Genomic DNA, 26,477 nt, shown 5'->3' on the forward strand with positions numbered 1-26,477 from the left:
GGGGGGGGTCTCAGGGCTTGTCCTACCCATGATCCCCTGAGTGACCTTGGGGAAGTCCCTGCTCCTGTCCAGGCCTCAGTTTCCCTTTCTGAACAACTTTGGGGGCCCCCCCGGAAGTTGTCATTGCTGCCCCACCTCTGCCTCCCAGCTGCCCTAAGGCTCCCCGGGTGCAAGTAGGGTTCTAGTGAGGGTTGCAGCGTGACCTTGGGCCTCCCAGTCTCTGGGCTTGTGGGGTGGCCTGGGTGGCTGTGGGCGCCCCCGCCCCCTCTGCCCTTCTTGCGCTTGCCAGCTCCCGAGAGCCACACAGGGGGGCTGAGCCAGGGAGGCTATTCCAGGGGAGGAGGTTGGAAGGCCGCCTTTTGTCACTGAGCCCTGGAATTCCCCCATCAGGACTCCTCGGGAGACAGGCCTTCATCCACGTTGCTGCCGAGAGGAGAGGCGGTGGCAGTGAGAACCCGAGCCCTGGTGTGAGCATGTGTGCTCACGGGGCCTGGCTCGGCCCTCCCCAGGAGCAGGGCAAGGATCAGCCAGGCAGGCTCCTGGTGGACAGTGAATGCTACCTGAGGTTGCTCGGGGCAAGCGGCGGGTGTGGGGGGGGGTGGAGACAGGAGACAGAGATAGGCAGAGAGAGCCCGAGAGCCCCCTTCCCAGGGCTAGGGTGAGGATGGAGTGGCCCAAATTCCGGGGGGCTCCCCTCCCCTGCTCTGCTCTTGTGTCCCCCACCCAGGAGGGGAGACCCAGGACCCGCTGGCAGGCTCCCCAAAGCCTGAGGGTGATCCCCCAGAGCTCCTTGCAGACCCAGCCTGGGCTGGGATCTCTGGCTGGGAGCCCCCCTGGGAGGACCCCGACTGCCCGCGCAGGACCTGCACTCCTGGCTGTCTGGCTCAGTCTCTCTAAGTGCGCCGCCACCCCGCGTCTCTGACCATCTCCATCTCCCTCTCCCCGTCTCTGTTTCTCCTCGATCTCTGGGTCTGTCTCTCCCTGTCTCTGCCTCCGTGTCTCTCTCCGTGCCTCCATCTGTCTCTGTGTGTCTCTCTCCCCCATTCCGTCTCTCCCGTGTGTCTCCCCGTCTCTGGGCCTCAATCTCCCCCCTTTGCCCGACTAATTTTACAACCTGAGCCCATCCTAAAATAGCTCCCTTTTAGCTGATCCGACCCGGATCCTTGTCGGTGCCAGCGCCCCGGTGCCCCCGGCCCTGCCCGCCCCCGGTGGGGGGGGCGGTGGCGGCGGCGGCCCTGGAGGATTCTGGGAGCCCCGTCCCTGTTTCAGTGGTGACTCAAGCGCTTTTTCACTTTTACTCTTAAGAGGAACTGTGTGGAACAGCCGTTACTTCCATAAATCCTGGCGGCGGGAAGGCTGGCCTCCCCGCGCTGGCCCTGCTCCGGGCCTCCCTCCCTGCCTCCCTCCGCCCGCCTCACCGCCACGTTAGTTATTCCGGGTTTGGGGCCAAATCCCGCTTGGCCGCAGTGCCCAGGATTCCCCGGGGCTGAGGCCGTGCGACGCCGGCCGCCAGGGCCCCTCCCTCATTCATTCATTCCTCCCTTCATTTCTGCCCCACGCTCCCTCTCAGCGTGGCACCCCTCTTACTGCCGTTTCTCCAGTGGGGAGACCGAGGCTGGGAGGGTGGCCCTGACTTTTGATGGGTTTAGCAGGTATTTTTTTTACATGCCTCCTAGGGGCGGGATGGGGGGGCAGGAGGTCGTGGGGTCTAGGCCTGACCTGGGCTTTGGGGGGCTGGGAGAGGGGCCAAGACCAGAGAGGGCCAGGGCCCGCCCTGGGTGGCACAGCATTATGGCGGGCAAGGCTGGCTTTGGGGCCACTGCCCCCACTTGGCTGTTGAGGCAGGCCTGGGCAGGTGGGCGCTCCCCGTGTGCGCCCCCCACCCATGGTCTGATGCCTCTGCTTGGCTCCTGCAAAAAGCACAACCTGGCTCCAGGTCGCTCTCCCTCTCTCCGTCCCTGTGTCTGTGTCTCTCCCTCCTCCCTTCTCTGCGGAGGCAGGGGTTCCTCAGCAAGCGCCAGGGCCAGGCGCCTTGTAAATCACGAAGCTGGGATTCTGGCGAGTCAGCGTTCTCTCCCTCTCTCTCTCTCTCTCCTTCTCCCTCTCTCTCCTTCTCTCTCTCTGTCTCCCTCCCTCCCTCCTTCTCTCCTTCTCTCTCTCCCTCTGTCTCTGTCTCTCTCACCCCCCCACCCCTCTCTCTCTCCTCCTCCCTCTCCCTGTCTCTCCCCCCCCCCCTCTGTCTCTGTCTCTCTCCTCCCTGTCCTCCCTCCCTGTCTCACACCAAATGGATGGGAAACACTCACCACGTCCGGGGCCCTCCTGTCCCACGCAGCCCTCACATGCGAATGCCCGTGTTCACACCAACCTGCACACGCGTGTGCTGCCTGCTCCCGTCGGGGCATGTGGACCTGCGGTGCGGCGGGGGCGGGGGGGTTCCCCCGGGACTGAACCACACCCACGCACATGCACACACACGTGCGTGTTCACTGCCACCTCGCCCACGAAGACACAGCCCTGCCCCGCCTCCAATGGGCCCTAATGGGGGTCCCGGAGGCAGAGACCGAGGGAGGGCCCCTCGGATCTGCACGCAGGTCTTGCTCAGGAGGCTCAGAACTGAGTTCTCGGCTTCGCGGTGCGTGACGCCGGGCAGGGCACCTAACTCCTCCGTGCCCCCTTGTCCTTGCTGTGAAATGCAGTCAACGGTGATCTTCCGAGGCTTCGGGGAGGGAGGACCCCTGTGAGGTGCTCAGCGCAGGGCCTGGCACACAGTAGGCGCTTACAGATGTCTGTTGCACGAAGGAATGAGTGGACGGGTCTGCCAGCCGAGAGCAGGAACTCTCTGAGCCTCCATCTCTGCCCCCGTGAGATGCGGAGTACAATCATGCCTTCCTCCGAGGCTTCACCCTCAGCACAGTGCCTGGTATACAGTGCGTGCCAAATAAATGTGGCTGTGATTATGGTGGTCGCTGAACTAATAATTGGGTTAAATGTCTCAGAGGCATTTCCAACATACCCTCCCCTTGCTGTCGCTGTTTGCCCAGCAGGAGCCAGGCCCTGGGCTGGGTGATGGGAGCAGCCGTGAGCCCTGAGGATTTGTCCAGGGTCTTCCTGAGTCTGGCCAAGCCTGTGGGGGTGCCAGCATCCTCTGTCGTGCGGGGTGCTTGGATGGGTGTCACGTAGGCAGAGGATGGGATTGCTCTCCCAGGGATCTGGGTGCTGGGGGCACAGCAGTGAACAAGAAGGACCAAATCTGCGTCCTGGAGGGGCCGCAGTCCAGGGGCCGGGCCAGGCCGGGCTGCCGCTTTGGCTAAGGAGGAGGTGGCCCGTGACCTGGGACCGAGCAGGGGAAGGGAGTCACACGGGATTCGGGAGAGCAGGCGGGGTACAGGATGGCCATCTCTGGGGAGTCCCAGCGACGGGGCCAGACCACGTGCTTGAAGGGCCCAGGAGCAGGCTGAGGAGTCCGGAGGTCCACGGTCACGGGGATGCAGGTTGAAGCCCCAGCTTGGCTCCTTCCTGGCTGCATGACTTTGGGTGGGTGGCTTCGGTGCTCAGTGCCTCAGTCTCGCCCTCCAGAAACCAGGCGTGAGGATAGTCCCTATTTTGCAGAGTTGATAGCTCAGTAAATGCTCAGCCTCTGGAAGGTAGGACCCCGTGCCCTGTCTCTCTCACTCTCTCTCCCACACCCTGGCCCTCTGGCTCAGCCCCTGTCATCCTCCTGGGACATGAAGGCGCAAAGAAGGAAGGCAGGAGATCCAGGGTTCAGACTCCCCAGTCACTTTGATGGGAAGTTTTAACTCCCATTGCTCCGTGTACCCAGATTCCTCTCAGGGGCCCACAAGACCCTGCACAACCAGCCCCCAGCACCTCCCTGCCCTCACCCCCTCCACTCTTCTTCTCGTCCACTCGGTTTCAGCCACACCACCCTCTTCAGTGTTCTCGCAAAACATGAGGCATGGTGCTGCCTCAGGGCCTTGGCACATGCTGTTTTCATTCTCTGGAAAGCTCCTACCCTGGCCCATCATTTTTTAGGTCTTTGTTCAAGTGTTCTCTCCTATGAAAGACCCTCCCTGACCACTGCCAGCTAAAAAACAACCCTAAGGCATTCCCTGGCCCTCCCCAAACTCCTTTAAATATCTTCAGAGCGCTTTGTTCAAACTGACATTTTATTGCATATCTGTCGGCTTGTTTCACGTCCATCCCTGCCCCGATCAGGATCCAGGTGAGGACTGAGCCCGGGTCACTGCTGGGTCCATAGCACCGTGCACGGAGCTGGCACACAGTAGGCGCTCAATAAATGTTTGTCCAACAAGCAAATGCATCTCACCCTCGTTAGGTGGGAGTTAAGCCTAAGCTGTGATGCTCTGAGCTTGAGGGGGGGACTACCTGAGGTTAGGGACACTGACTGGTGCCAGATGGATAGTCTCTGCTGTTTGCCGCTTAACCTGGCCTTAACCTAGAGGAAAAGACGTTGGAACCAGGGCTTTGAAGGGCGCATAAGAGTTTGGGATACAAGGGGCGCCTGGGTGGCTCAGTTGGTTGAGCGACTGCCTTCGGCTCAGGTCATGATCCTGGAGTCCCGGGATCGAGTCCCACATCGGGCTCCCTGCTCGGCAGGGAGTCTGCTTCTCCCTCTGACCCTCTTCCCTACTCATGCTCTCTCTCTATCATTCTCTCTCTCTCTCAATAAATAAATAAAAATCTTTATAAAAAAAAAAATAAATAAAGAGTTTGGGATACGAATTTAGGAGGTGGTAAGGTAGTTCTCAGTAACGTTTGGTGAGTCACTGAGTAAATGAGGGAGAGAGAATCCTTCCTGGAGAACTTGTGGTTTGTGAATAGGAGCTTCATGGTGCAGCCCATCCAGCAAGGGCTTGGACCCAGGTGTCTACCTCCCAGCTGCTGCTGCCCTTTTTGGCCAGGAAGTCCCAGTGAGCCAAGTGGCATTTCTGGGAACGGCCTGGCCTCGGTCCCCCTCCCCCCAACATTGCCTCTCTGGTTACCAGGAACTGACAAAAACCCCCAACACCCCACAGCTGCCGTATCCCTTTCTGCCCATTGTACAGAATGAGAAACTGAGACCCAAAGCAGAGCAGTGATTTGTTCCGGGGTCAGAGAAAGGGTGAAAATGGAGGCCCTTGTCACCCAACCTCATTCTCTTGCAGAGTCTGCTTGGCAAATGGGTGCTTTAGCCCTGGGCCTCAGGTTTGGGGGGGGTAGCAATAGAGCCAGACTCCGAACCCCAGCTTGTGTGTTCCAGGCTAGGTCTGGGAGGATCCCCGAGGAGAGCAGGAAAGGCTGCCTGAAGGAGAAGGAACACTGGAGACAGGGCTTTGAGGGATGTGTAGGAGTTTGGGAGGATTCTCGGGATCTGGCTTGCCTTGACTGTCTCCTTTGCCTGGTCAGCCAGTGAGGGCATTGGGAGGTGCCCTGGGGAAGATGTCTTGGTTGTGGCAGGTCTCGTGGGACAAAGAGAGCGACAGACCTGCCTCTTATCTGGGCTGACCTCCCAGGGAGGACAAGGGAGGATAGGGCAGCAGGTCCCTGACCCAGTTACAGACTGTTTGTCTTCCTTCCTCCCGGACCAGCTGGGGTCACTGGTGACGTGGTCTCCCGCCCCTGCCCGCCTCCCTGGCACCTTTCCTGAGAGTGGGCCCGGAGGGAGTAGGGCACAGAGAAGGGGTGGGACCCAGAGCCAGGGGAGGGGTTCAGAGAGAAAAGGGTTCAAGGAGAGGAGTCTGGGGACCTGTCAGTCGGCCCCTGCCGGCTGACCGTCCAGCTGCCCCTTCCCAGCTACCTCTTATCGCTGCCCCAGTAAAGCGCCAGAACTTGGGTGGCAGCCATGGCCCAGCGTCAACACCATTGCCTTGGCCTCCTGCCACCCTGGCGTCCCCTCCATGGGGGGCAGCGACCTGTGCCTCTCTCGCTTCCCCACCCCCAGCCCCTCCGGCCAGGCAGCCCGGGCTCTGGTCCCAGCTCTGCTGACCGGCTGTGTGACCCTGGCTGAGTCACTCCCCTTCTCTGGGGCTGGCCTGTCAGGTGGCATTCAGGCACAGGAAAGCCCTGTGGAGGTTGGACAGGGACCGGCCGTGGATGGGCCCCCCTGCATTCTCCCTCGGCCTCAGCAGGGCCAGCCGGGGTGGGGGGAGTGGGCAGCGGAAAAGAGCCCTGAGGTCCAGTGCCCGCCACAGCTGTTGCAGTGACTCACACTTTGGGGGACATTGGAGTGGGGAGCTGGGCTGCCATATGCTGAGCCCCATCCCACCCCACCCCGGCCAGGGCGGGAGGCTATTTTCAGAGCCTCGGTAATAGGTGAAATCTGAGGTCGTTCCCCTCCCCTGCCCCGGCACCCCCCCATCCCCGGCCAGAGGTGCACAGAGCCCTGAGAGCGTACAGGGTGGGGGTCCCTGTGAGTGTCCAGCCTTGGAGGTGGGACCGAGCCCAGCCCCATCCAGCCAGCAGGCAGACTGATAGCCCAGAACGGCTGTTTCCCTGAGACCCCAGGCTGTTCTGAGGAAGCGGCCGATGGCCTTCACAGGGCTCGGGGGGCCTGGGCTCGGGGCCTCACACAGGCCCTGAGACCCTGTGGGACCCCCAGGTCAGGTCTCCGCCCCTGTCTGGGCCTTGGATCCCATCACGCAGTGGGTAGCAGAGCCCTGGGCCTTCCCCTGTGTCCTGGAAGATTGTAAGCAACGGGAATAATTGTAACAATGTCAACAATAATACTAAGAGTCTAGGGCAGCCTTTCCAGAGCTGGCGGGGAACGGGGAACGGGGCTCATATCCCGGGAAGAGCTAGCGCTCCCGTTCTGGAAGCCCGCATGGCCCAGGCAAGAGCGGAGATGTGGAGCCCAAGGTTCTCTTTGTCTTCCTTTCTCCTGGAGGCTGAGAAACCAGGTCCCAGATGTTCTGCAGAGTGGGTTCCCCTTGATGAGAAACGGAGAGATGAGACAGCCCTCCCACCCCCACAGGAGGGGGCAGGGGTCTCCCATGGCGCCATGTTGCTCTCAGGGGGGCCCAGCCATGGCTGCTATTGTTTTCATGGGGACAGTTCTATGCCCCTCATGACTCAGTCCCCTCCTCTTGGGGCCTCAGTTTCCTCATCTGTAAAATGGGTGTTGTGGCCTCCCAGCAACACCAGTTAGGCATGATAGGGGGGTGGGGGTTGAAGTCACAGGTCTGGCCAGGCCTCAGAGCCTCCCCAGGCCTCAGATTTTCCGTCTGAATGGGTATGTCGGGGGGCAGCCCCAGGGGCCCCTCTCCCCAGCTCTGAACCTCCAAGGCCAGCTCCCCTTCTCTCGTGTGTTCTGATCTCTTGCCTTCTTGGGCCTCAGCTTTCTCAGCCCCTGCAGTGGGGTCTGCGCAGGAGCCTGTCCTTCCAGCAAGCTCTGACATCCAGGCTGCCCTGGTCCTGGCCCGTGGACCTCCGTGGGGCCTTCCTGCACCGCTGGTCTATAGGAAGGCCCCCCAGACCTCATTTTTTTAATTTGTGCCAAGGGCCAGTACAGGTGGTCCTCGGACTGCTCGCCCCACAATCTGGTGTCAGCTCTCTTTGCTGATAGGGATGCTCTCGGAGCCTGGTTTCTCCTGCAGCCGTCCAGCAGCCTCTGTGTGCTTGGCCCTGCTCTAGACATTGGAGTTCATACTTTATTTTTATTTTATTTTATTTATTTATTTGTCAGAGAGAGAGAGTGAGCGTGCACAAGCAGGGGGAGGGGCAGAGGGAGAAGCAGGCTCCCCGCTGAGCAGGGAGCCCAACACAGGGCTCGATCCCAGGACCCTGGGACGCTTAATCGCCGGAGCCACCCAGGCGCCCCTCGAGCTCATACTTTAGTGCAGGAGTTTGCTAACTACAGGCCTGGGGCCCAGTGCCTGCCACCTGTTTTTGTAAATAAAGTTTTATCAGAACGCAGCCATGTCCATCATCTGTGTGTCATATCGAGGGCTAGTTTGGCGATGCGGCACTGAGTTGAGTAGTTGCAACGGAATGGAATACTCACTATCTTGTTCTTTAAGAGGCTTTCAGACTGGGGTTTGCCGCCCCCCGTCCTAGTAGACGGCAAATAGGTCCATAACATCCCCGTTCTCCTGGCCTCACTTTTCCCCGTCTGTACAATGGGCTAGCCCCCATCAAGCATCTGGGGACCCTCAGCTTGGCCTGTCTGTATATTGGGGTTCAAGACAGCCCTCCATGAACTTCTTGCCTTGGCCTGCACCTCCCACATAGTCCAGGCCTCTGGTTCCCCACTTTCCCCACTTGGGCAAGGGGTTCACGCCTCTCCCCCATACACTTCTGCTGGGTCCCCTCTGGCCTCGACTTTTCCCCAGGAGGTGAGCAGGTCTGCAGTGGCCCCCTGCCCACAGGCGCCTGGGGCCTTCCTGGGGCCCTCAGGCCTCAGTCTCCCGGGCTGGGCAGTGGGCCACGGTCCCCAGCGCCTCCTGACCTCTGGCCTCTCGTGCCTGCAGGATGAGTTCCACCCGTTCATCGAGGCGCTGCTGCCTCATGTGCGCGCCTTCGCCTACACCTGGTTCAACCTGCAGGCGCGGAAGCGCAAGTACTTCAAGAAGCACGAGAAGCGCATGTCGAAGGACGAGGAGCGCGCCGTGAAGGACGAGCTGCTGGGCGAGAAGGCCGAGGTGAAGCAGAAGTGGGCGTCCCGGCTGCTGGCCAAGCTGCGCAAAGACATCCGGCCCGAGTGCCGCGAGGACTTCGTGCTGGCCATCACGGGCAAGAAGGCGCCGGGCTGCGTGCTCTCCAACCCCGACCAAAAGGGCAAGATGCGCCGCATCGACTGCCTGCGCCAGGCCGACAAGGTGTGGCGGCTGGACCTGGTCATGGTCATCCTCTTCAAGGGCATCCCGCTGGAGAGCACTGACGGCGAGCGCCTGGTCAAGGCGGCGCAGTGCGGCCACCCGGTGCTCTGCGTGCAGCCCCATCACATCGGCGTGGCGGTCAAGGAGCTCGACCTCTACCTGGCCTACTTCGTGCGCGAGCGAGGTGAGGCGGGCGGGCAGGCGCGCCCGGGGTCTCGGGGTCGGGGGTGGGGGAGATGTGCGCGCGCGCGGGGGGCCCCGTGGCGCGGGGGAGGCGGCCCACGCGCGTCCGGCTGGGGAGGTGGTTCAGGTGGGGACCGAGAGGGGAGGCAGGTGCAGTGGGCGGGGCTGAGGGGGGCCTGCCGGCCTGCGCTAGGGCGGAACAGGCACCTGTGCTGTGAAGGTCTGAGGGGAAGAGGTGCGGTTCAAGGAGAGTCTGAGGGGGGAGGCGGTGTGTCCAGAGGGTTGAAGGTAAGAGGCAGGCCCTTGAGATCTCGGGAGATGAGACCCTGTCCCAGGAGGATGAGACCCTGTCCCAGGAGGTCCCAGGGGCAACATAAGGCCTTGTTGGGAATAGGGGTGAGGACAGCACAGCGACCAATGGGAGAGAGAGTCTTATCCCCCCAGGAAAAGCTGAAAGAACACTGGAGTTGGGCGCTGTGAATGCTAGTTGATCAACTCTCAGACCTTCAACAGAGGCCTGACAGGTCCCACCTTTGTGCTGAGTGGGAAGCTGGGTGCTGTGTGACTTTGGCTAGGTTACCACCGTCTCTGGTCCCCTGTGTCCCTGGCTCTGGCTGTTCTAGCTGGGTGTTTGCTGGTTCCATGGTCAGTGCCCCACGTGGAGACCAGCAGGGTCTGTGAGGGTGGGGAAACCCATGGCAGCCTCCTGGAGAAAGTGGTGCGGCAGAGCCGAGCTCTCCGGGGTGGCGGGACAATGCTGAGTGGGGGGTGTCCCAGAGGCTTGGCAGCCTGGGCAAAGATGTAGAGGCAGATCCCGGCCTCTGGATGTCAGCAGGGCTGGTGGCCCAGGGCCGGGCCTGGCTGGGAGGGCGGTGGGCCCTGCTGCTTCCTGGCTGCGTGTCCACCTTAGGCCTCAGTTTCCCCCATCTGTCAAATGGAGGTTAACAGAGTCCCTAGCTGGATGAGGCCCCAGGGGAGTCGCCAGATCATGCATGTAGCATGTGAACACTGGCCTGCCACGTGGCAGGTGTCAGCTGGGAATGTCTTCATGTGGACAGTCAGGTGTGCTCATAGAACCTAATGGTCACATGTCACATGCCCCACCAGTGCCACCCCCCCACCGGGGCTGAGTCTGGTGCACACGTGGGTACACACCTGGGGGCTGCCTGAGTGTGTCCGGTGGGTACACCCAGGTTGCAAGCCCAGCCCCGGCAGATCCCACAGGCACCCACTACCAGAAACAGACGGAAGGAAGGCTGCGGGAGGGGCGGTGGGGGGGTCTAGCGGGGACAGACTCAGGGCTCACTGCCCAGGGGCCACGTGTAGCCCTGCCCTTTGTGGCCTGTGTGACTTTGGTCACATCACAGTTCTGTTTCCTCTGTGAATGGGGGTAACCACCGCACTTCTCCTAGCGATGGGGTAAGGATTAGATGAGGTTGTAGGGCTCCCAGTCTCCAGGGTGTGTGGGAGGGAGAGGCAGTCCAGTTTCCCAGTCTTGACCTTGATTCCTTGACCTTGACCTCTTCTGCCCCCGCCCCCACCCATGAGCCACAAACCCACTGGGGCTGGGAGCAGAGCGGCCTTAGGGACCGAGGAGGCAGAGGGGTGGACAAGGTGACTGGCTGTCCTGGGCAGGGGGCAGGGGTGGCCTTGGGGGCTGCAGACGCATTACCATGCTGGTCCAGGCCTCTCCCACCACTTCCATCCTCTGAGCCTGGCCCTGCCCCCACCTCCTCCGCGCTGAGCTGATAAAATTTTGAAGCGAGTTTTCTGCCGGTGTCAGCACAATCTCCAGGCGCCTCCCCTCCCCCAGCCTGCCCCCTCCCCCCTCGGCTCAGCAGGCAGGCTGGGCCTCCAGGCTTCCCCAGACACCTTTGTGTCCCACTGCCATGCCTTTGCCAGCCAGTCTGATCGGCCTCCTCGCTCGCAGGCTGGGGAAGGTCAAAGCTGTGCCCGCCCCTGCTTCCAGCGGGCTCCATCATCCCCACGGGGAACCCCTGCTCAAACTGGCCCCAGCCGACCCAGCCGCAGCTGGGCTGGGCGTGAGGGGAGGGCCGATTCCAAGCCCGACTCAGCCGCTGGCCAGCTGGGTGATCCGAGACAAGTCGCTGAACCTCTCTGTGCCTTCTTTCCTTGTCTTTAAAATGGGAAGCTCAAATTAGCTGCCTGGTTGGGTCCTCGTGGTGAGTGCTCAACAGACAGCCCTCACGGAGGCATGAGGAAACGCCAGGCTCCGGGCGAGGGCTCCTCGGGCCCCTATTCTTACCCCCCTGTCCCCGCCGCTACCATCCTGATCACGGTTACCATTTGCCAATTCCACGCCCGTGCTTTGTTGCTCCCCGTGCTGGGCAGGCCTTTCCCGTGTGGAAAACTCCTGCGTTTGCTTCAGAACCCCAACTCCTAACTCTGCTTTCTCTCTGCTGGGCATTTTTTCTATCCCATTCTGTCCACAGCCCAGCAAGGCAGGAATTGCTGTTGTACTCATGTCACAGGTGAGGAACCAGGGCTGGCGAAGGAAACAGGGCCTGACTGCCCAAGATCCCAGAGCCAAGGGAGGGCGGGGGGGGGGGGGATGTGGGTGCAGGCAGCTGCTGTTGACGACAGCCCCCAGCCCTCCACCCCGGATGGTGGTGGAAGAGGATGGAGGTGAATCATGGGGTACAAAGTGGGCAACCCGGCAGCCTTGTTGGCACCCCGGGGCTGGGGCTGTGTTCTAGGCTCCCGTGGACTGGGCTTGCCCTCCAGGACCCCCAGCCTCATTCTGGGTCCCAGTGAAATCTCTGTTCTTGGTCAGGCAGGTGTCAGTCCGACAGCGGAGAGAGCTGGCTGCCCGCCGCCCTCCTCCTTCCGTCTGTGGGTCCCAGGGCTGGAGGGGGTCGCAGCCCGGGCCGCAGCACAGCACCCCCTTCAGCCAGCGCCGCTGGGATTTGATGAGGAGGCTGGGGACGGAGCTCTAGGGATGTGCGTGCAGGGTGGATGTTGGGGTGGGGCGCTCCCTCCAGCTGCACGGCTACCACCTCTGATGTCAGCTGGGGGGGACAGCTGGTGCGTCGGATACGGCTCCTCAGAACAGACAGACGTGCATGGAAGCACCACACTCAGCTCTGCCCCGACCTAGGACAGGCCTGGCAGCCCCCAGGGAGCCGTCTCTCCTAGGGGTCAGGTGGACGGACAGGGGTGCTCCCAGCCCTCCATCCTCAGGTTTATTTGGGGGGATGGGGGAATGGGGATGAGCTCTGAGAAGGCCCTTTCACCCCTGGGGCTGCCAGGCCGGTCAGAGGCTGGGGCACCTCCTGGGGCTGAATTTGGCTGCCCCAGGCGTCCATCTGGAGCCCTAGGGCCCTGATTCCAGGGGCTGGCCTCAGTGTGTGCCCTGGGGGCAGCCTAGGGGCCAGCTGGGGGGGGACCATGATGAGGGGGTGATGTGAGCTCTGCTTTGGGGCGCAGGGGGCTGCCTGCTAAATGGGTGCAGTGGGTGGGGTGCAACTGAGTGGGGGGCCCGGAAACTGACAATTCACAGTTCAGTGAATAAGAACAACGGCAGGAAAACAAAGCAGGGGCAGGGTGTGGAGAGGAGTGGGGAGGGGGGCGCCCCAGACCGAGGAGAGTGAGGAGGGAGGGAGGCCCCAAGGAGGTGGCTCTTGGGATGAGGCCTGAAGGAAGTGAGGGAGCCACAGAGGGATTTGCGTGAGTGCGGCAGGCATGGGGGCACAGCCAGTGCAAAGGCCCAGGGGCCAGCATGGCCCAGAGCCTGAGGAGCAGAGCAGGAAGGCCTCCGGGGACCTTCAGAGGGGGAGGCGAGGCCTGCCGCGTGGCTTCCCGGTGAGGGTGATGGGGAGGCCAGGAGCCGGCGAGCCCGGCCCTCCTCCACCTGCCTTGCATTTGGGAGGGAGCCTGGAGGAACCAGGGCCCAGAGAGGGAAGCCGCTGGCCCAGCCCTGAAGCCCAGCCAGGCTTCCCCGCCCCCTCTGGCGGCCTGAGAAACCTGAGGCGCGGGCGGGCGCGGTGCCAGGGCCGGGCGGGGGAGGGGCTGCCAGGCCCGCCCGCTCCAGCAGCTGCCAGCCCGCCCCGAGCCGCCAGCCCAGATGGTGCCCATCTGCTGACGCTGACGCGGGCCGGCCTCCCGTTCCCGCCTTGTGCGGTGCCAACCTCCCAGCATGGCGCTGTGGGCAGGGGCCGGCTTGGGAAGCTTGCAGCTGCTGGAGGGGCTCCCCAGGGTGCCCCAGGGAGGGTCCCCGAGCCCTGCTGGATGGAAGCGGGAAGCAAGCAATAGCAACAGCAGCAGCAGCAAACACATATTGCGTGTGCCAGACACCGTGAGCCTGGTTCTGAGCTCATCCCACATTTTAGCTCATTTAATTCTCTCCACCATCCTGCGGGAGACGGACTGTTACCTTCTCCCATGCACCAGGTAAGGAAACAGGCCCAGAGACCATCAGCCGCTTGCCCAAAGTCACACCGCCCCTGAGAGGCAGAGCAGAATTAGAACCCACAGGATCCTGAGTCCTCCAAACCCCGAAAGGAAAAAAAACCTGCAAAACACTTTGGAGGTTACCAGGTGACATCCACACCCTCCCGGTTGTGCTGCCGATAAAAAAAAAAAAAAAAAAAAAAAAAGGAGATGCTGAATACACGGTGAATAAATGAATGAATAGCAGTGAACCGCGTTGAAGAGCCCACCGTGACCAAGCCTGGGGACCAGGGTCACCATGAAGTGCACCCTGGGTCTGGACGGCAGTTTGTGTCCATGCTTGCTTCAGGCCATGTGAGACGCATTCTCGTCTCCAGCCTTGGTTTTCCCATCTATAAATGGGGAGCGTGAGAACCGCATCCACCGCACTGAGGACCAGAGGCAGTGATCCTCAAAAAGCATACAGGAAGCACTACATAAATGCTCAGTCCCTTCCCGGATCCTCTTCCCCAGCCCCAGGAGACGGTTGGTGGTGAGGGGCACCTCAGTTCTGCTCTGAGACCCTAGGCTTCGTTCCTCCCACCCAGGGAGCCCACGGGGGCACCTGTGACCCAGGACGGGCTCTCCACTGGCAGCCAGCCGTGTCACCCGCTCCAGGTGTCTGGGCAGCGGAGGGGTGAGGGGCTCCTGGCAGCCTGGGTTCCCCCGGGGCCGGGCAGCCAGGTGTACGGGCCGTCTGTGCAGGGAAGGTGGCCGCACCGGGGTGAGGCCCAGACGCCAGCTGACGGCCTATTTATAGCGATGGCAGGCCTCCAGGCTCATGGTCAGCAGCGAAGAGACACCCAACAGGTGAGGGTTCTGCTCACAGAGCAGGCCGGGAGCCCGAGGGGGGTGCTGGCAGTGTCGGGGCGCGGTCTGCAGCCCGACGACCCAGGTTCAAATCCTACGGCTCCTGCGTTGCATGGCCCTTGGGTAAGTGACGTCCCTGCCTGGGCCTCAGTTTCCTTCCCTCTCGAATGGGCATGATAAGAGCATCCTGTGCACATCGCCGGGCCCTGTGGGGTTAAATTAGGGAACGCATGCGGAGTGCTAGAACATGGGTGTACACAGTAAGCACTCAAAAGTGATATGTTGCCTTAGGAAGGGACCCTGACACCTGCCACGACGCGGAGGGACCCCGAGGACATTGGGCTCAGTGAGAGAAACCAGACCCAGAAGGACACATCCCGCAGGACCCCACTCCCAGGAGGTCCCCAGAGGAGTCCCGTCCACACAGACAGAGAGGAGAGGGTGGGAGCTGGGTCGGGGGTGGGGAGTCCATGCTTTGTGGGGACAGAGTCTCCGTGTGCAGAGATGGAACATTCTGGAGACAGAGGGTGGGGGTGGCTGGAACATTCTGGAGACAGGACCGTGTGAGTGTGCTTCATGCCGCTGAGCTGTGTGCTTAGAGACGGTTACGATGGTGAATTTTATGCTGTGTATTTTACCCTCACGGAAGCCATTACTTGTTGCCATTAATGATAACTAGTAATGTATTCTATATGTATCGTGTCACGATAAATAATTCGTAAAAGTATCAGCTATGGTGATATGATAACAGTGATTATTACCCTCAACGTGCTTGCGGTTCTCGTCCCGGCTCTGCCCTCTGGCCTGCTGGGCAGCCTTGGGCAAGTTAGCACCCATCTTTGTGCTTCTGTTTCTTCTGCAAAATGAGCGGAGGGAGTGTCTGGTGATGGAAACGGAGACGGCATCTTCGAGAAAGCAACCTCTTAGCACGTGCTGAGCGCTCAGAAAGGGGGGAGTGCATTTGTGAGTGAGTGCTCCCCTGGAGGTGGTGTTGCACCCCTGTGGCCCAGGCAGGGGTGAGGAGGCTCCAGAGGCCGCCCCGCGGCGTGCCCTGCTCCACACGTCCACCCGGCGGGGCAGGGCCCGGCTCCCCGAGGAGCCAGCACATTGCACCTGTGGTGGCCATCCCCGGCGTGGCGGGGCTGCACTTGCCACCTTGGCCCTCTGCCCAGCGAGCCCAGGGGAGGCTGAGGGCAGCTAGGGACATCCCTGGCCCCCCCCCCAGCCAGCTGCCAGGCCAGCCCCTCTTCCTCCAGCTGGGTGTGGGCAGGAAGTCACAGATGGTCAGAGTTGGTGAAGGATGAGGGAGGGGGCATATGGGGACACTGCGTGTCTTGTCCAGATGGGGAAACCAAGGCCTGGGGGGGGCATTGCCCCGGGCTGCCCCATAAGGGCCCTTCCTCTGGTCCATCCTGTCCCATCTTGTGCTCCAGGCTGATTTGGAGGGGTGTTGGGAGGTGGAAGTCAGGGGGGGACCCTGGGGCCTCAGGGAAAATGACTTGCATGTGGGGAGGGGGGCTCTAGAATGCCAGAGCTGAGGTGGCTTCCAGACCCTCCAGGAGGCAAGTTCTGGAATTCCCAAGGCCTGAGTTCTAGAATCTTCAGAGCTGGGATCGTCACCATCCAGGCAGTTCTACAATTCTCCTAGGTTGGGGGCACCTGGGGGGCTCAACGGGTTAAGCATCCGACTCTTGATCTGAGCTCAGGTCTTGATCTCAGGGTGGTGAGTTCGAGCCCCGCATAGGGTTCCACGCTGAGTGTGGGGCCTGCTTAACAACAACAACAAAATTCTCCTAAGCCAGCTTCAGAACAGCTCCATCCAGTAGAATACAGTGTGAGCCACATAAATAATTTCACTTTCTTTTTTCCTGGTATCCACACTTAAAAGTATAAATGTACAGGGGAAATTAGTTTTAACTACATATTCTGTTTGACCCGGGACATCCAAAATGTTGTCATTTTGAGACATGATCAGTATGAACAAGTTATTGAGATGTTTGACGTTATTTTATTTGTTCTCAGTCTTTGACATTCAGCGTGTGTGTTGCGCTCACACCCTGATTCTGACTAGCCACGTGTCAGGGCTCAGAGCCACACGTGGACCGGGCGGCTCCGCTCCAGAGCATCTGAAGTCTAGGCAATTTCAAGGCCGATCTCAAATCTGCTCCCGGTTGGATAGATGAGAATGCAAGGAGGGATTCTAGAACTCCCCAGCTGATTTCTTGAAAATCCAAGGAGTAGGTTCTAGAAGGTCTCACCGTGGGTCTTTTGATTATAGAAAGGCAGGGTCTCTTCTTGTCAGCACTGCTGACATCGGGGCGGACCAGTCTCTGTGGGGGCATCCGGGGCACTGTGGGGGCCAAGCAGCATCCCCGCCCCCACCCCCGTGATACCAAGAGCCCCCTCCCAGTTGTGACAACCACAAATATCTCCAGACATCACCAGATGTCCCTCACCAGGATCATCCCAGTTGAGAACCGCTATGCTAAGGGAAGCCTTAGAATTCTTTGAGGTCGGGCTGTTTAACGATCCAGGAAACAGTTCTAGAGCCTTGATCAGCAAGCTGGTCCCTTGATCTAGAATTCCTGAGGTGGGTTCCTGAGTGTCTAGAAGCAGGGTCCAGAATGTTTTGTGTTGGGTTTTTGCTTACTAAGGGACGAGCTCCAGAATTCTGCGAGTTGGATTCTAGAACACCCTAAAGCGGGTTCTAGCATTCTTCGAGGGGAGTTTTTTTCAGCATCTGGGAACAGATCTCACATATACCCAAGCTGGGTTCTCAGGAGTGTGAGGATTCCCAAACTGTGAAACCTGTCAGCACTTCTCCAGTCAAGTATTGATTTCATCAATACTCAAGAAACCCGTTAAGTGTATTCTTGAGCACTGGGGGCAGGTTCCGGAATTCCTCACATTGGGTGTTTGCACGCCCAAGGACAGGCTCTGGAATTTTCTTGAGCTGGGTTCTAGAACTCCCATGGTTAGGTTCTAGAATTATCTGTGTCAGAGATCCGGAAAGCTCAGGTCGGTCGAGGAAGTCTGTCCTAAGACCAGGTGACTGAGCAGAGTATTTCAGAAAAGATGCTTACGGAGGGGAAGGAGGTAGGTTTTAGTTTCTTTGAGGTTCCCTCCAGACTGGCGGAGGTAGGGGCTGCCTTCTTGGGGGCAGCCAACTGGATGGGGGGCGAGATGTTTGGGAGCATTTTGTGGGGGGGTGTGACTTTAAAGAACCTAAAACCAGGTAGTCCCAGGAATAAGAATCGAGATTTCATTTGATCCCCAGCAGATGTCTGTTGCTTTTTGGATGCGGGGACATGGAACCCTGGGTGTGTTTCCGGAGGCTGTCATGGGGCCAGGGGACACCGGGGCAGCTCCTGCCCACAGCTGGAAGGGTGCTCAGGAGGTCCTCAGTTAAGGCAGCGGCTGTCCTTGGAGACCGTGACACCTGATGGGAGGCAGACTCACATGCGAGCGTGTCAGGGCGTTGGGGCGCTTGTGGGCATCCCGAGGGCTCATGAAGTTACACTCAATCGGCAGATGTTCGGTTCTGTTGGCACGGTTTCATTTTATCCTAATCCCACATTTAACAGTTGGGGAAATTGAGGCCCAGAGAGGTAAAACCACTGGCCTGAGGTCACGTAGCTAAGAGGCAGAGGTCTGGTAGATCTGAGGGCCCACAATGGTCCCCTGGGAAGGGGCTGTTTGAGGTGTGACAGGGACCTCCCCAGAATGTCCCAGGATCCCCCCCTTTGGGCTTACAGGACTTTGGTGCTAGTGAGTGGACACCAGGTTCAGTGGGCTCAAGGAGCACCTTTGGGGGCTGCACCCTGGCTAGGGGTTGGGCTGGCCTCAAACTCTCAATTAAGGGGAACCAGGGAGGCAGGTGATGCAGCCAAGAGGCCCGGTGTCTCTCTCTGGGTCTCTGTCTCTCCGTCTCCGTTTCTCTGTCTCTCTCCTAGTGCCTGTTACTGTCTCTCCGTCTCTCTCTCTCTCTCTCTGTCTCTGCTCACCCCGAGTTTGTCCCTGCCTTTGCCAGTCTCCTCCCTGCCTCCCACCCAGGCCAGCCCGTGGGCTGCCCGGAGGTGGCAGCAGCAGCTGAATGGGCCCCTTGTTCCTGACCACACCCGCCCCTTGGGGTAACCCCGGGACAAGCCCTGGCAGCCGGCTGCCTTAAAGGGCCAGTGCCCAGAGAGAAGGGGAAGGAGAGGGGCCGCCTCCACTCCCGAGCCACACCCCTCCCAAAGATGGCAGAACTGATATTTGTGTATGTTGGGGGGGGTGCCATACCCAGACACCCCCGGGCTCCTGTGGTCAGATGGGGGGCCGGGGGCTGGGGGGGCCTGCCTGGGGACGGAGACGGTGCGTGCATGGTAGGGCTTGGGTTTGACCTCGGACAAATCCCGGCTCTCTGTGCCTCAGTTAGTTTCCCCATCTGTCTCTGGGGCTCCTCGCGTCCGCCCTGGGGCTCGTTGGGCAGACAGAACAGTTATCTGGGCCAGAACGTGGTATACAGTCGGCGCTCTTCCCGAGCCGGTGGGGCCGTCCTACGGCACCTGAGCCCCGGGCATTCCCCTCGCAGGGCCTGTGGCTTCGGGTAGAGCAGGGCAGTGGCCGTGGGTCCTGCCAAGAGGCAAGCTGGTTAATAGAATTAAAAGGCTTTTAGAGCTTGCCCAGTGCTGAGTTGGGCCCAGGGCTGCATTTATGGAGTACCAGCTGCACACCAGGCCCTGTGAGAAAGGCCCCACCCGCAGCCCCGTTTTGCGGAGGAATTCGGAAGCTGAGGCCACACCATCCACATTTCACTGCAGGCCAGCCACCTGCATCCTCCGCTCGCGGCTGGGAAGCGTTGGGCTGCTCACTGGCCCTCTCTGGGGCTCAGTCTCACCTTCAGAGCAATGGGAGCGGCCCCTGTCCACTCGCAGACTGGAAGCCTTTCTCTTGCCCGCACAGAGGACGCCGCGTCTGCGAGTCCGGGGCATCCCCAGGGGCCCTTGAACAGGGCTGCACCCGGTGGCCACTCTGGGTGGCCTCGGCGCTCCTGTGCCCCAGGCCCGGCCCCACAGACGGCCCGGGACAGGTTGCTGCCGGATGGACAAGCCTGTTCCCTGCTTCCTTATGTAACCAGGTTATGCAAGGGCAGCTTACATAAGGGGAGGCCGGGCCAGCGCCCAGCTGGGGAGGGGGAAGCTCTTAAAGGGGCCAGTGTCCCCTGAGTCTCCCCTCCGGGGCCCCCCCGCACTAACCCACACGGGGGAACCTTATCAACCGGCCGATTCCGGGCTCGTCACTGCCACCTTGCCATCATTATTATTACTGCTGTTGATGTTGTTTACGCTTGACTCTGTTCTTTCCCAGCCACAGCGGGTCAGCCGCTGGGGCACAAAGCCCTGGCTTGGCCTGCTTTGCCCCTGACGCTCGCTTAGCTCCTTCTCTCCCCGGGCCTCAGTTTCCCCGCCTGTGAAATACGCTTGCCTCGTGGGGTTACCGAGGGAGAAATGAGTTAAGACCTGAGAGAGGTCTGGGGCAGCACGGGGCACATACAAGCTCAGTGCTCAGCCAACAGAACCACTTTGTAGTCAGGAAGTGTGATTCAGTGCTCGGTGTGGGCCAAGCACGGCTCTGGGTCCTGGGGGCACCGCAGGGAGTGAGACAGGACCACAGCCCTTGTGGAGCTCGCAGTCGCTGGGGGAAACAGACGAAGGCAAGAATGAAATGTTGGTTGGTGATGAGGACTATCAAAAAAATAAAGGCAAAAGAATAGAGATGGGGGCTATTTGCAGGGAGGGGGCCCTGTCTGAGCACCTGATATCTGAGCTGGGACCTGAGGATTGAGGAGGAGCCAGCTGTGGGAACAAAATGTGAGGAGAGAATTGCAGGTGGGAGGAGCAGCCTGTGCAAAGGTCCTGGGGTAGCACTGGGCCTGGCGGTTTTGAGAGCAGCGAGGAGGCCGGTGTGGCTGGAGCAGAGTGGGTGAAGGGTAGAGAAGGGGGGGAGGGGATAAGGCAGGTGTGATGTGCAGGGCCTCAGGGGCTGCTGGGAAGACTTGGGCCTTTACCCCAAGGAGGTGGGAGCCCTGGAGGGCTCACAGGCGCCCTCTGGCCACTGTGGGGAGCACGGACGCTAGTGGGAAAGGCGCTGGTGGGAGTTGAGGGACCCAGGCCACTGCACAGGTTCAGGAGAGGGATAATAGAGGCAGAGGCAGGAGGCCTATTCCTAGTTCGTTCCCTTGGTTGCCAACCTGGGCTCGGTGGGGCTGTGCAAGTTGGTCACCTGGATCGTGTGCCCCTTCTGAGACTGGCACTGGCCCTCCTGCCCCCTGCCTGCAGCCGGGCACCTGCCTGGGCATATGCGGGGGAGTGAGGGTTGAGGTGAGGGCAGGGTGCCCCCAACATGCTCAGGGCCTCTCCTGGAATCGGGCACTGCTGTCATGCAAGCTGGGTATGATCCTGGGAAGTCCACGGGGCTCCGGGGGGGCCGGGAGGGCTGCTGCCGGGTGCCCAACCCCAGCACGGCAGCATTTTGCCCATCTTCATCCCCATCCTCGCCACGGGAGCTCAGGCCAGCACCCACCCTGCTCGGCGCCTCAGTTTCTTCATCTGTGAAATGGGAGTGATAATCTGTAACTGTCGAGTGGGTTCAATGAGCACCTAGCAGACAGTAGGTGCCTTTGCTGTGATCAGCAGCAATAAGGCAGGAGGCCAGAAGGGAGAGAGCCTGCCGGCATGGGAGGTGTGCAAGTGGAAACCCATAATACTCCCTGAGGTGGGCCACTGACTTGCCGGTTAACTGACTTGCCCTCTTTGAGGCTCTGAGGCCCTGTTTTGTTCCAGCGAAATGGGGCCACACACCCAGAAGCCCCTGTGCATGGCCAGATTCCAGCACAAAAAGGTGTTGAGGCGGATGTTATGCTGCCCCAGCCCCCATGTGACAGCCGGAGAAACTGAGACCCAGAGTGAACAAGGGGCTAGCGGGGGGGGGGGGGGGCATCTCACCATGCCCCGGGAACAAGAAGACACCTCTGGAACAGGTAGCCTGGCTCCAAGCCACTCACCGCACCTCAGTTTCCAGATCCGTAAAATGGGCACACTCCTAGGCTCAGTAGGAATTACTGGGCTCCCAGGGAAGAGGCTGCAAGGGTTGATCTGGCCAGCCTGAGGTTCTGGACACATCCTCCTGGGATGCTGGGGAGACTAGTGGGGGATGCCAAAGCAGCCCCCCCCACAGCCAGTTCCCCTTTGCTGCTAACTGAAGGGGTGAGAGCAGATTCCTGGCGGCTCCTGAATCAGCTCAGGTCTTCCAGCTGATGGAGGGGAGCCGTTGTAACTAAGCCCCTGTGCCCCGGAACCTCAGCCCCTGCCTGGCCCTGGGGGGGGCTGACCTGGCCTCATCCACTCTGTGGAAGGACTGGAGCGAGACCATCTCACCCACCTCAGGCCTTGGCCCATTGTGCCCCCCGCCAGACCCAGACACATTTAGGGAGGCAGCGGGTGGTGGGCTAAGCCCCCTGCGCACGTTGGATGCTGGTTGTAAACCTTCTCGGGCACCGTCAGCCCCTCTGTAAATCTGTATGTAGCTCCTGGCATTTAAGCACTCAACACATGGAAGTTGTGATGATTATTTTCATACACTAGTCTCACTCCCCACAAGCCCCTTCTGTGCCTGGCAAACTCCTACTCACACGTCAAGGCCCCAGCTCCAGTATCCCCTCCCCCCCCCCGAAGCCTTCCTGGGCCCCCAGGACAGATTCTAGTTACTTCCTTGGGCTTCTCCAGCTGCATGTCCCTCTCTCTGATATTCAGGACCAGGGGCAGTTGGGGGACCTACTCAAGAGAGGATTTCTGCTGATCCCCAAAGGACCCAGGGGACTAGATGGGCAATGTTTGGGTGACATTCCACACTCAGCCCTGGGCCTGCTGTCAGAAACCTCTTGTCTCACACCGATTGGGGTCTACATCACCCTCAATCCAGTCTTTCCCTCTGAATATCCCCCAATTTTCCCAACACTCCTCCGATTCCTTTGACAAGCATTTATTCTGCACCTGCTGTATGCCAAGCCCTATCAGGATAATTCCAGTCATTCACACAACAAGCAGGTATTGAGTGTCTGCTGTGTACCAGCCCCTGCTGGAATAATCATCACTTGTCTGCAAGCATCGATTGAGTGCCAACTCATGTGAGCATCGATTGAGTACTGACTGTGTACCAGGCTCCCGGAAGAGTGGTCTCAGGAAGGCCAGGGGAGTAGAAAAGTCTTCCCAGTGACTCTCCCTTTGGGCTTGGGCCCTCAAGTTTCCAACCTCCTCCAGCATTCGAGGCAGTGGGTTTAAAGTGTGGGCACTGGAACCGGGGTAACTGGGCTCTGATCTGCCTGTCCCCTTACTGGTGGTGAGATTTGGGCCAAGCCCCTGCCCATCTCTGGCCCTCAGTTCGCCCCTCTGTAAAATGGAGTGCCCAACGTCTGAGGTGTTTGCACCTCAACATTCACTTTGTACAGAAAAGGAAGGAGGCATGAAGAGGGCCTGCAACATTCGGGGCCCCCTGCCTCCTCCCAGGCAAGGCTGGGATGGGACCCATTCTACCAGCCCCACTCCAAGGCCAGGGTGCTTTCCCTGGAGGCCCAGAGAGCGGCAGCGCTGGCCTGCTCCCACACAGCCCGGGACAGACTCTGGCCCGCTCCGGAGCCCGCCCTCGGTGCCCGCCTCCCTTGGCAAGGCTGCTGGCCTCCGGCCTCCCGACTCCCCTGGGGGCTGCTGAGTCGGTGGTGCGGCCCGAGAAACATGCGAAGCAGGGCTGAGCTGGGAGGGGCCGTGGCTCCTCGGACGCCCCCCTGCCTGGCCCGGTGCCCCCCCAGCCCGCACCCATTTTTGGGAAGAGGGTGTTCTCCGGCATTCCCGCCCGGCTCCGTCCACCATGCGGCCACAGATGGTGCTGGGGCCGGCCCGTCCCCTCCCGGGCCCGCACATGTGTGCTCAGCGCGGGCACATGTGGCCCCCGAGCTCCCCGCCCAGCTCGCCCCCCGGCCCCCCCCTCCGCCGCGGCCACTGAAGCGGGCCTGCCAGGGAGGCGGGAGGAGGCCCTGGCTTGGCTGCTGGAGAAGCCAAGAATTTGTTCCAAATGTAAACAGCAAGTTATTTTAAGTCTGCCCCCCTCCCCGGGTGGCGTTGACACATTTGACATTGGAGGGGACCAGGGGAGGAGGCTGCGCGTGTGGGTATTTTTAACCTGTTTTTCACGGCCCCGGTGCCACCCGGAGTGCGGAGCGCCAGCGCCGGTGCAGGCCGCGGCCCCGTGTGCAGGGCCGCCCGGCTGGCACGCGCGCTGAACCCCTCGGAGGCCGCGAGGGGCCGGGCGGGGGGCGGGGGGGCGGGGGAGGCCCCTCGCGGCCCCGTGCCAGCCCGCGCCTCCTGCGCGGACAAAATGGCCGCCAAGGCCGGCAGAAGCATCTGGAACCCGGGGGAGGGAGAGTGGAGAAAATGGCCGCCTGAGCAATGATGTCATAAGGTGGCGTGGCCGCCAGAAGCGTCCCGGGGTGGGACTAGTCCCGGCCTGCAGGCCTCCAGGGGGGCCCTCTGGCCTGCGGGGACCTCCCCGCCAGGTGCTCGGGCCAGGTGCCCCGAAACAGCCAGGCCAGAGCTCTCGCGGGGTGTCCTGGACTCCCCAAGTGCAGCCCAAGGCCTCGGGCTGGAGCAGCCGGCGGCGCTGGGGAGGCGGGGGGGCGGTGGAGGGCCGCTACCCTGACCCACTGGCCCGAGGTGGCCACGGACGCCCGGCGGGGCCGGAGCCAGGCCACAGAGCAGGCCAGGCGGTGGGGGAGCTGGGCTGGGTGGGAAGAAAACAGAAACTTTTCTTTGAAAGTGACTCCGAAGCAGGTTGGCTCGGGCCCAGGCAGCCGGCGGCAGGGGAGAGGAAGAGGGAAAGTGTGGTCCAGACTCGAGGAACACGCGGGTCAGGAAGCGCAGGGCGAGGGAGGCCCGGGCGGAGACCGGAGTCCAGGAGGTCACCCGGCGGGGCCCTCTCTTGCCTCTCGGGTCCCCTGGAGACCTTCTTGTCGGCCTTTCCCAGACCATTCCCCGGGGGCCGATGAGCGCATGCCTTGGACGTCCAGCATCTCGCTTTTTTTCCTTTGATTTGTCCAAGTGGCCCCTGGAGAGGGGATTTGGGATCCTCTGTACGGAGATGTGGGGGCTCAGAGAGGGAAAGTACTTCTGTGGAGGTCACACAGCCGGTCGTTGTCGTCGTCATTCCTGGGTTTGGGAGTCTGTGTTCCGAGCCCCTGGGGGCACTGCAGGGGGAGCCCGGATTTGTGCCGGAGTTCCTTGCAGCTCAGGGCGGTCTACTGTTGCTGCCACACTCCCAGCGAAGTCCAAGGTCAGTTTAGCCTGAAGCCCTCCTTCTGTGGCTCGAGCCCCAGCCCTCCTTGGAATGCCGGAGACAAAACCCTTGACCGTGAACTTTGTGGGGCAGGACTTCGGGTCTGTTTTGTTCATTGCTGTGTCCCCAGGGCCTAGAACAGGGCCTGGTACACAGTAGGTGCTCAATGCGTGCGTTGAATAAAAGAATCACAGTTTTGTCTTCTGCTTGGATTTGCGCAGACACTAATATGGGATGGGGGTGGAGGCTCAGGGGCATGAAGCTGGTTGTCACATAACTGGACATACATGGGAATCTGTTGTCACACTTCTTGGGAGGGACACAAGGAAGTGGATTCCCGAACTTCTCCAACGTCAAGCCCAGATCCTGTGCCCTAGGGCTGTGGGCACATAAACCACATTTGAGCAGAGACCTGAGTAAAGTGAGGGGATGAGCCAGGCAGGCATTTACAGGAAAGGCATTCCAGGCAGCTGGTACAGCCTATGCAAAGGCCCTGGGGCAGCACCAGGCCTGGCATGTTGGAGGACCAGTGGGGAGGTGTGTGTGTGCATGTGAGTGAATAAGGGGAGAGAAGGAGGAGCGGAGGGCAGGGGGGCCAGTTTAGGCAGGGCCTTGGGGACCATGGGGAGGACTTTGGAATTTCATGTATTTATAGACCCAGACTCAGTCCAGTGTGATGGGGGCTAGGGCACAGGTTTGGACAAGGGGCCAAGGGAGAGGGTGTTCCGGAGAAGGAGATCTTAGAACTCGGCCGGGGAAGGTGGCTGGAGCTTGCCCGGGGGGTGGGGGGCAGGGAAGGCACATGGCAGCAACGAGGAGGACAAAGGCCAGGGTCGTGTGTACGGCATGGCCTTCCAGGACAGAGAAAGTTGAACCTGAGCTGGCTAATGTTTAAAAATGGCTGGTGACACTCGGGAGCTGGGAATTCCAGGGCCTGGCTTTGGTTTCCTCTCTCGCTGGCTGGTGTTGGGAGGCAGACGTGGCAGCCCAGCAGAGCCAGCTACATTTGGACGCCCGCTAAGGCTGGAACGTAAATCCGGCTCGCTCGCTCCCCGGGCAGCCCATGCCGGCCCAGCAGACATGCTGCAGGGCCCGGGCGGGAACCCCAGGCTCTCCCGTGTCCTGCCAGGTTTTAAAGAAGTGTCACTATGATTTCATCAGGTCCTGTCCTTTCTACATCCCAACAAGAAATTAACGATGACCCCTCTGTCTGTCCCCAGGCCATCACCCTGGGCCAGGCTGGTAAGTCCACTGGGACACCTGCCCGTGCCTGGTCTCCCAGCCCCCAAGATTCTAGAATTCACCCAGCAGCCAGAGACTTCCGTGTGTGTATGTGTGTGTGTGTTTTCTTGTGGTTAAAAAAACATATAACGTAAAATGTACCGTCTTTTTTTTTAATTTTTAAATTTTATTATGTTATGTTAGTCACCATCTTAACCATTTCTAAGCACACAGCTCAGCGGCATGAAGCACGCTCACACCGTCCTGAGACCACCCCCACCCTCCGTCTCCAGAACGTTCCATCTCCCCACACGGAGACTCTGTCCCCATGAAGCACGGACTCCCCACCCCCTGCCCCAGCTCTGGCTCCCACCCTCTCCTCTCTGTCTCTGTGGACGGGACTCCTCTGGGGACCTCCTGGGACTGGGGTCCTGCGGGATGTGTCCCTCTGGGTCTGGCCTCTCTCACTGAGCGCAGTGTCCTCAGGGTCCCTCCACATCATGACAGGTGTCAGGGTCCTTCCTTTCTAAGCCTGGATCTTGTTCCCGCGTGGGGATGGACCGCACCGTGTGTATCCTTCACACGCTGAGGGACACTGGGGTGGCGTCCATCTGTGGTGGCCGTGCCCACAGGGTG

At 60.6% G+C, this 26,477-nt stretch overlaps 1 protein-coding gene across 4 annotated transcripts in view; it reads left to right on the top strand.

Moving 5' to 3' along the window:
- Positions 1–26,477, top strand: part of NFIC (nuclear factor I C) — a 67,713-nt gene that overhangs the window by 7,802 nt on the left and 33,434 nt on the right. For all 4 annotated transcript variants that reach the window (XM_032394616.1, XM_032394615.1, XM_032394617.1 and 1 more), the window contains exon 2: positions 8,466–8,997. In XM_032394616.1, the coding sequence (XP_032250507.1) occupies positions 8,466–8,997 (532 nt within the window). The remainder of the gene's footprint in view (positions 1–8,465; positions 8,998–26,477) is intronic.

The sequence above is a fragment of the Phoca vitulina genome, unplaced genomic scaffold (genome assembly GCF_004348235.1).
Source record: "Phoca vitulina isolate PV1807 unplaced genomic scaffold, GSC_HSeal_1.0 scaffold81, whole genome shotgun sequence".
NCBI classification, from domain to species: Eukaryota; Metazoa; Chordata; class Mammalia; order Carnivora; family Phocidae; genus Phoca; species Phoca vitulina.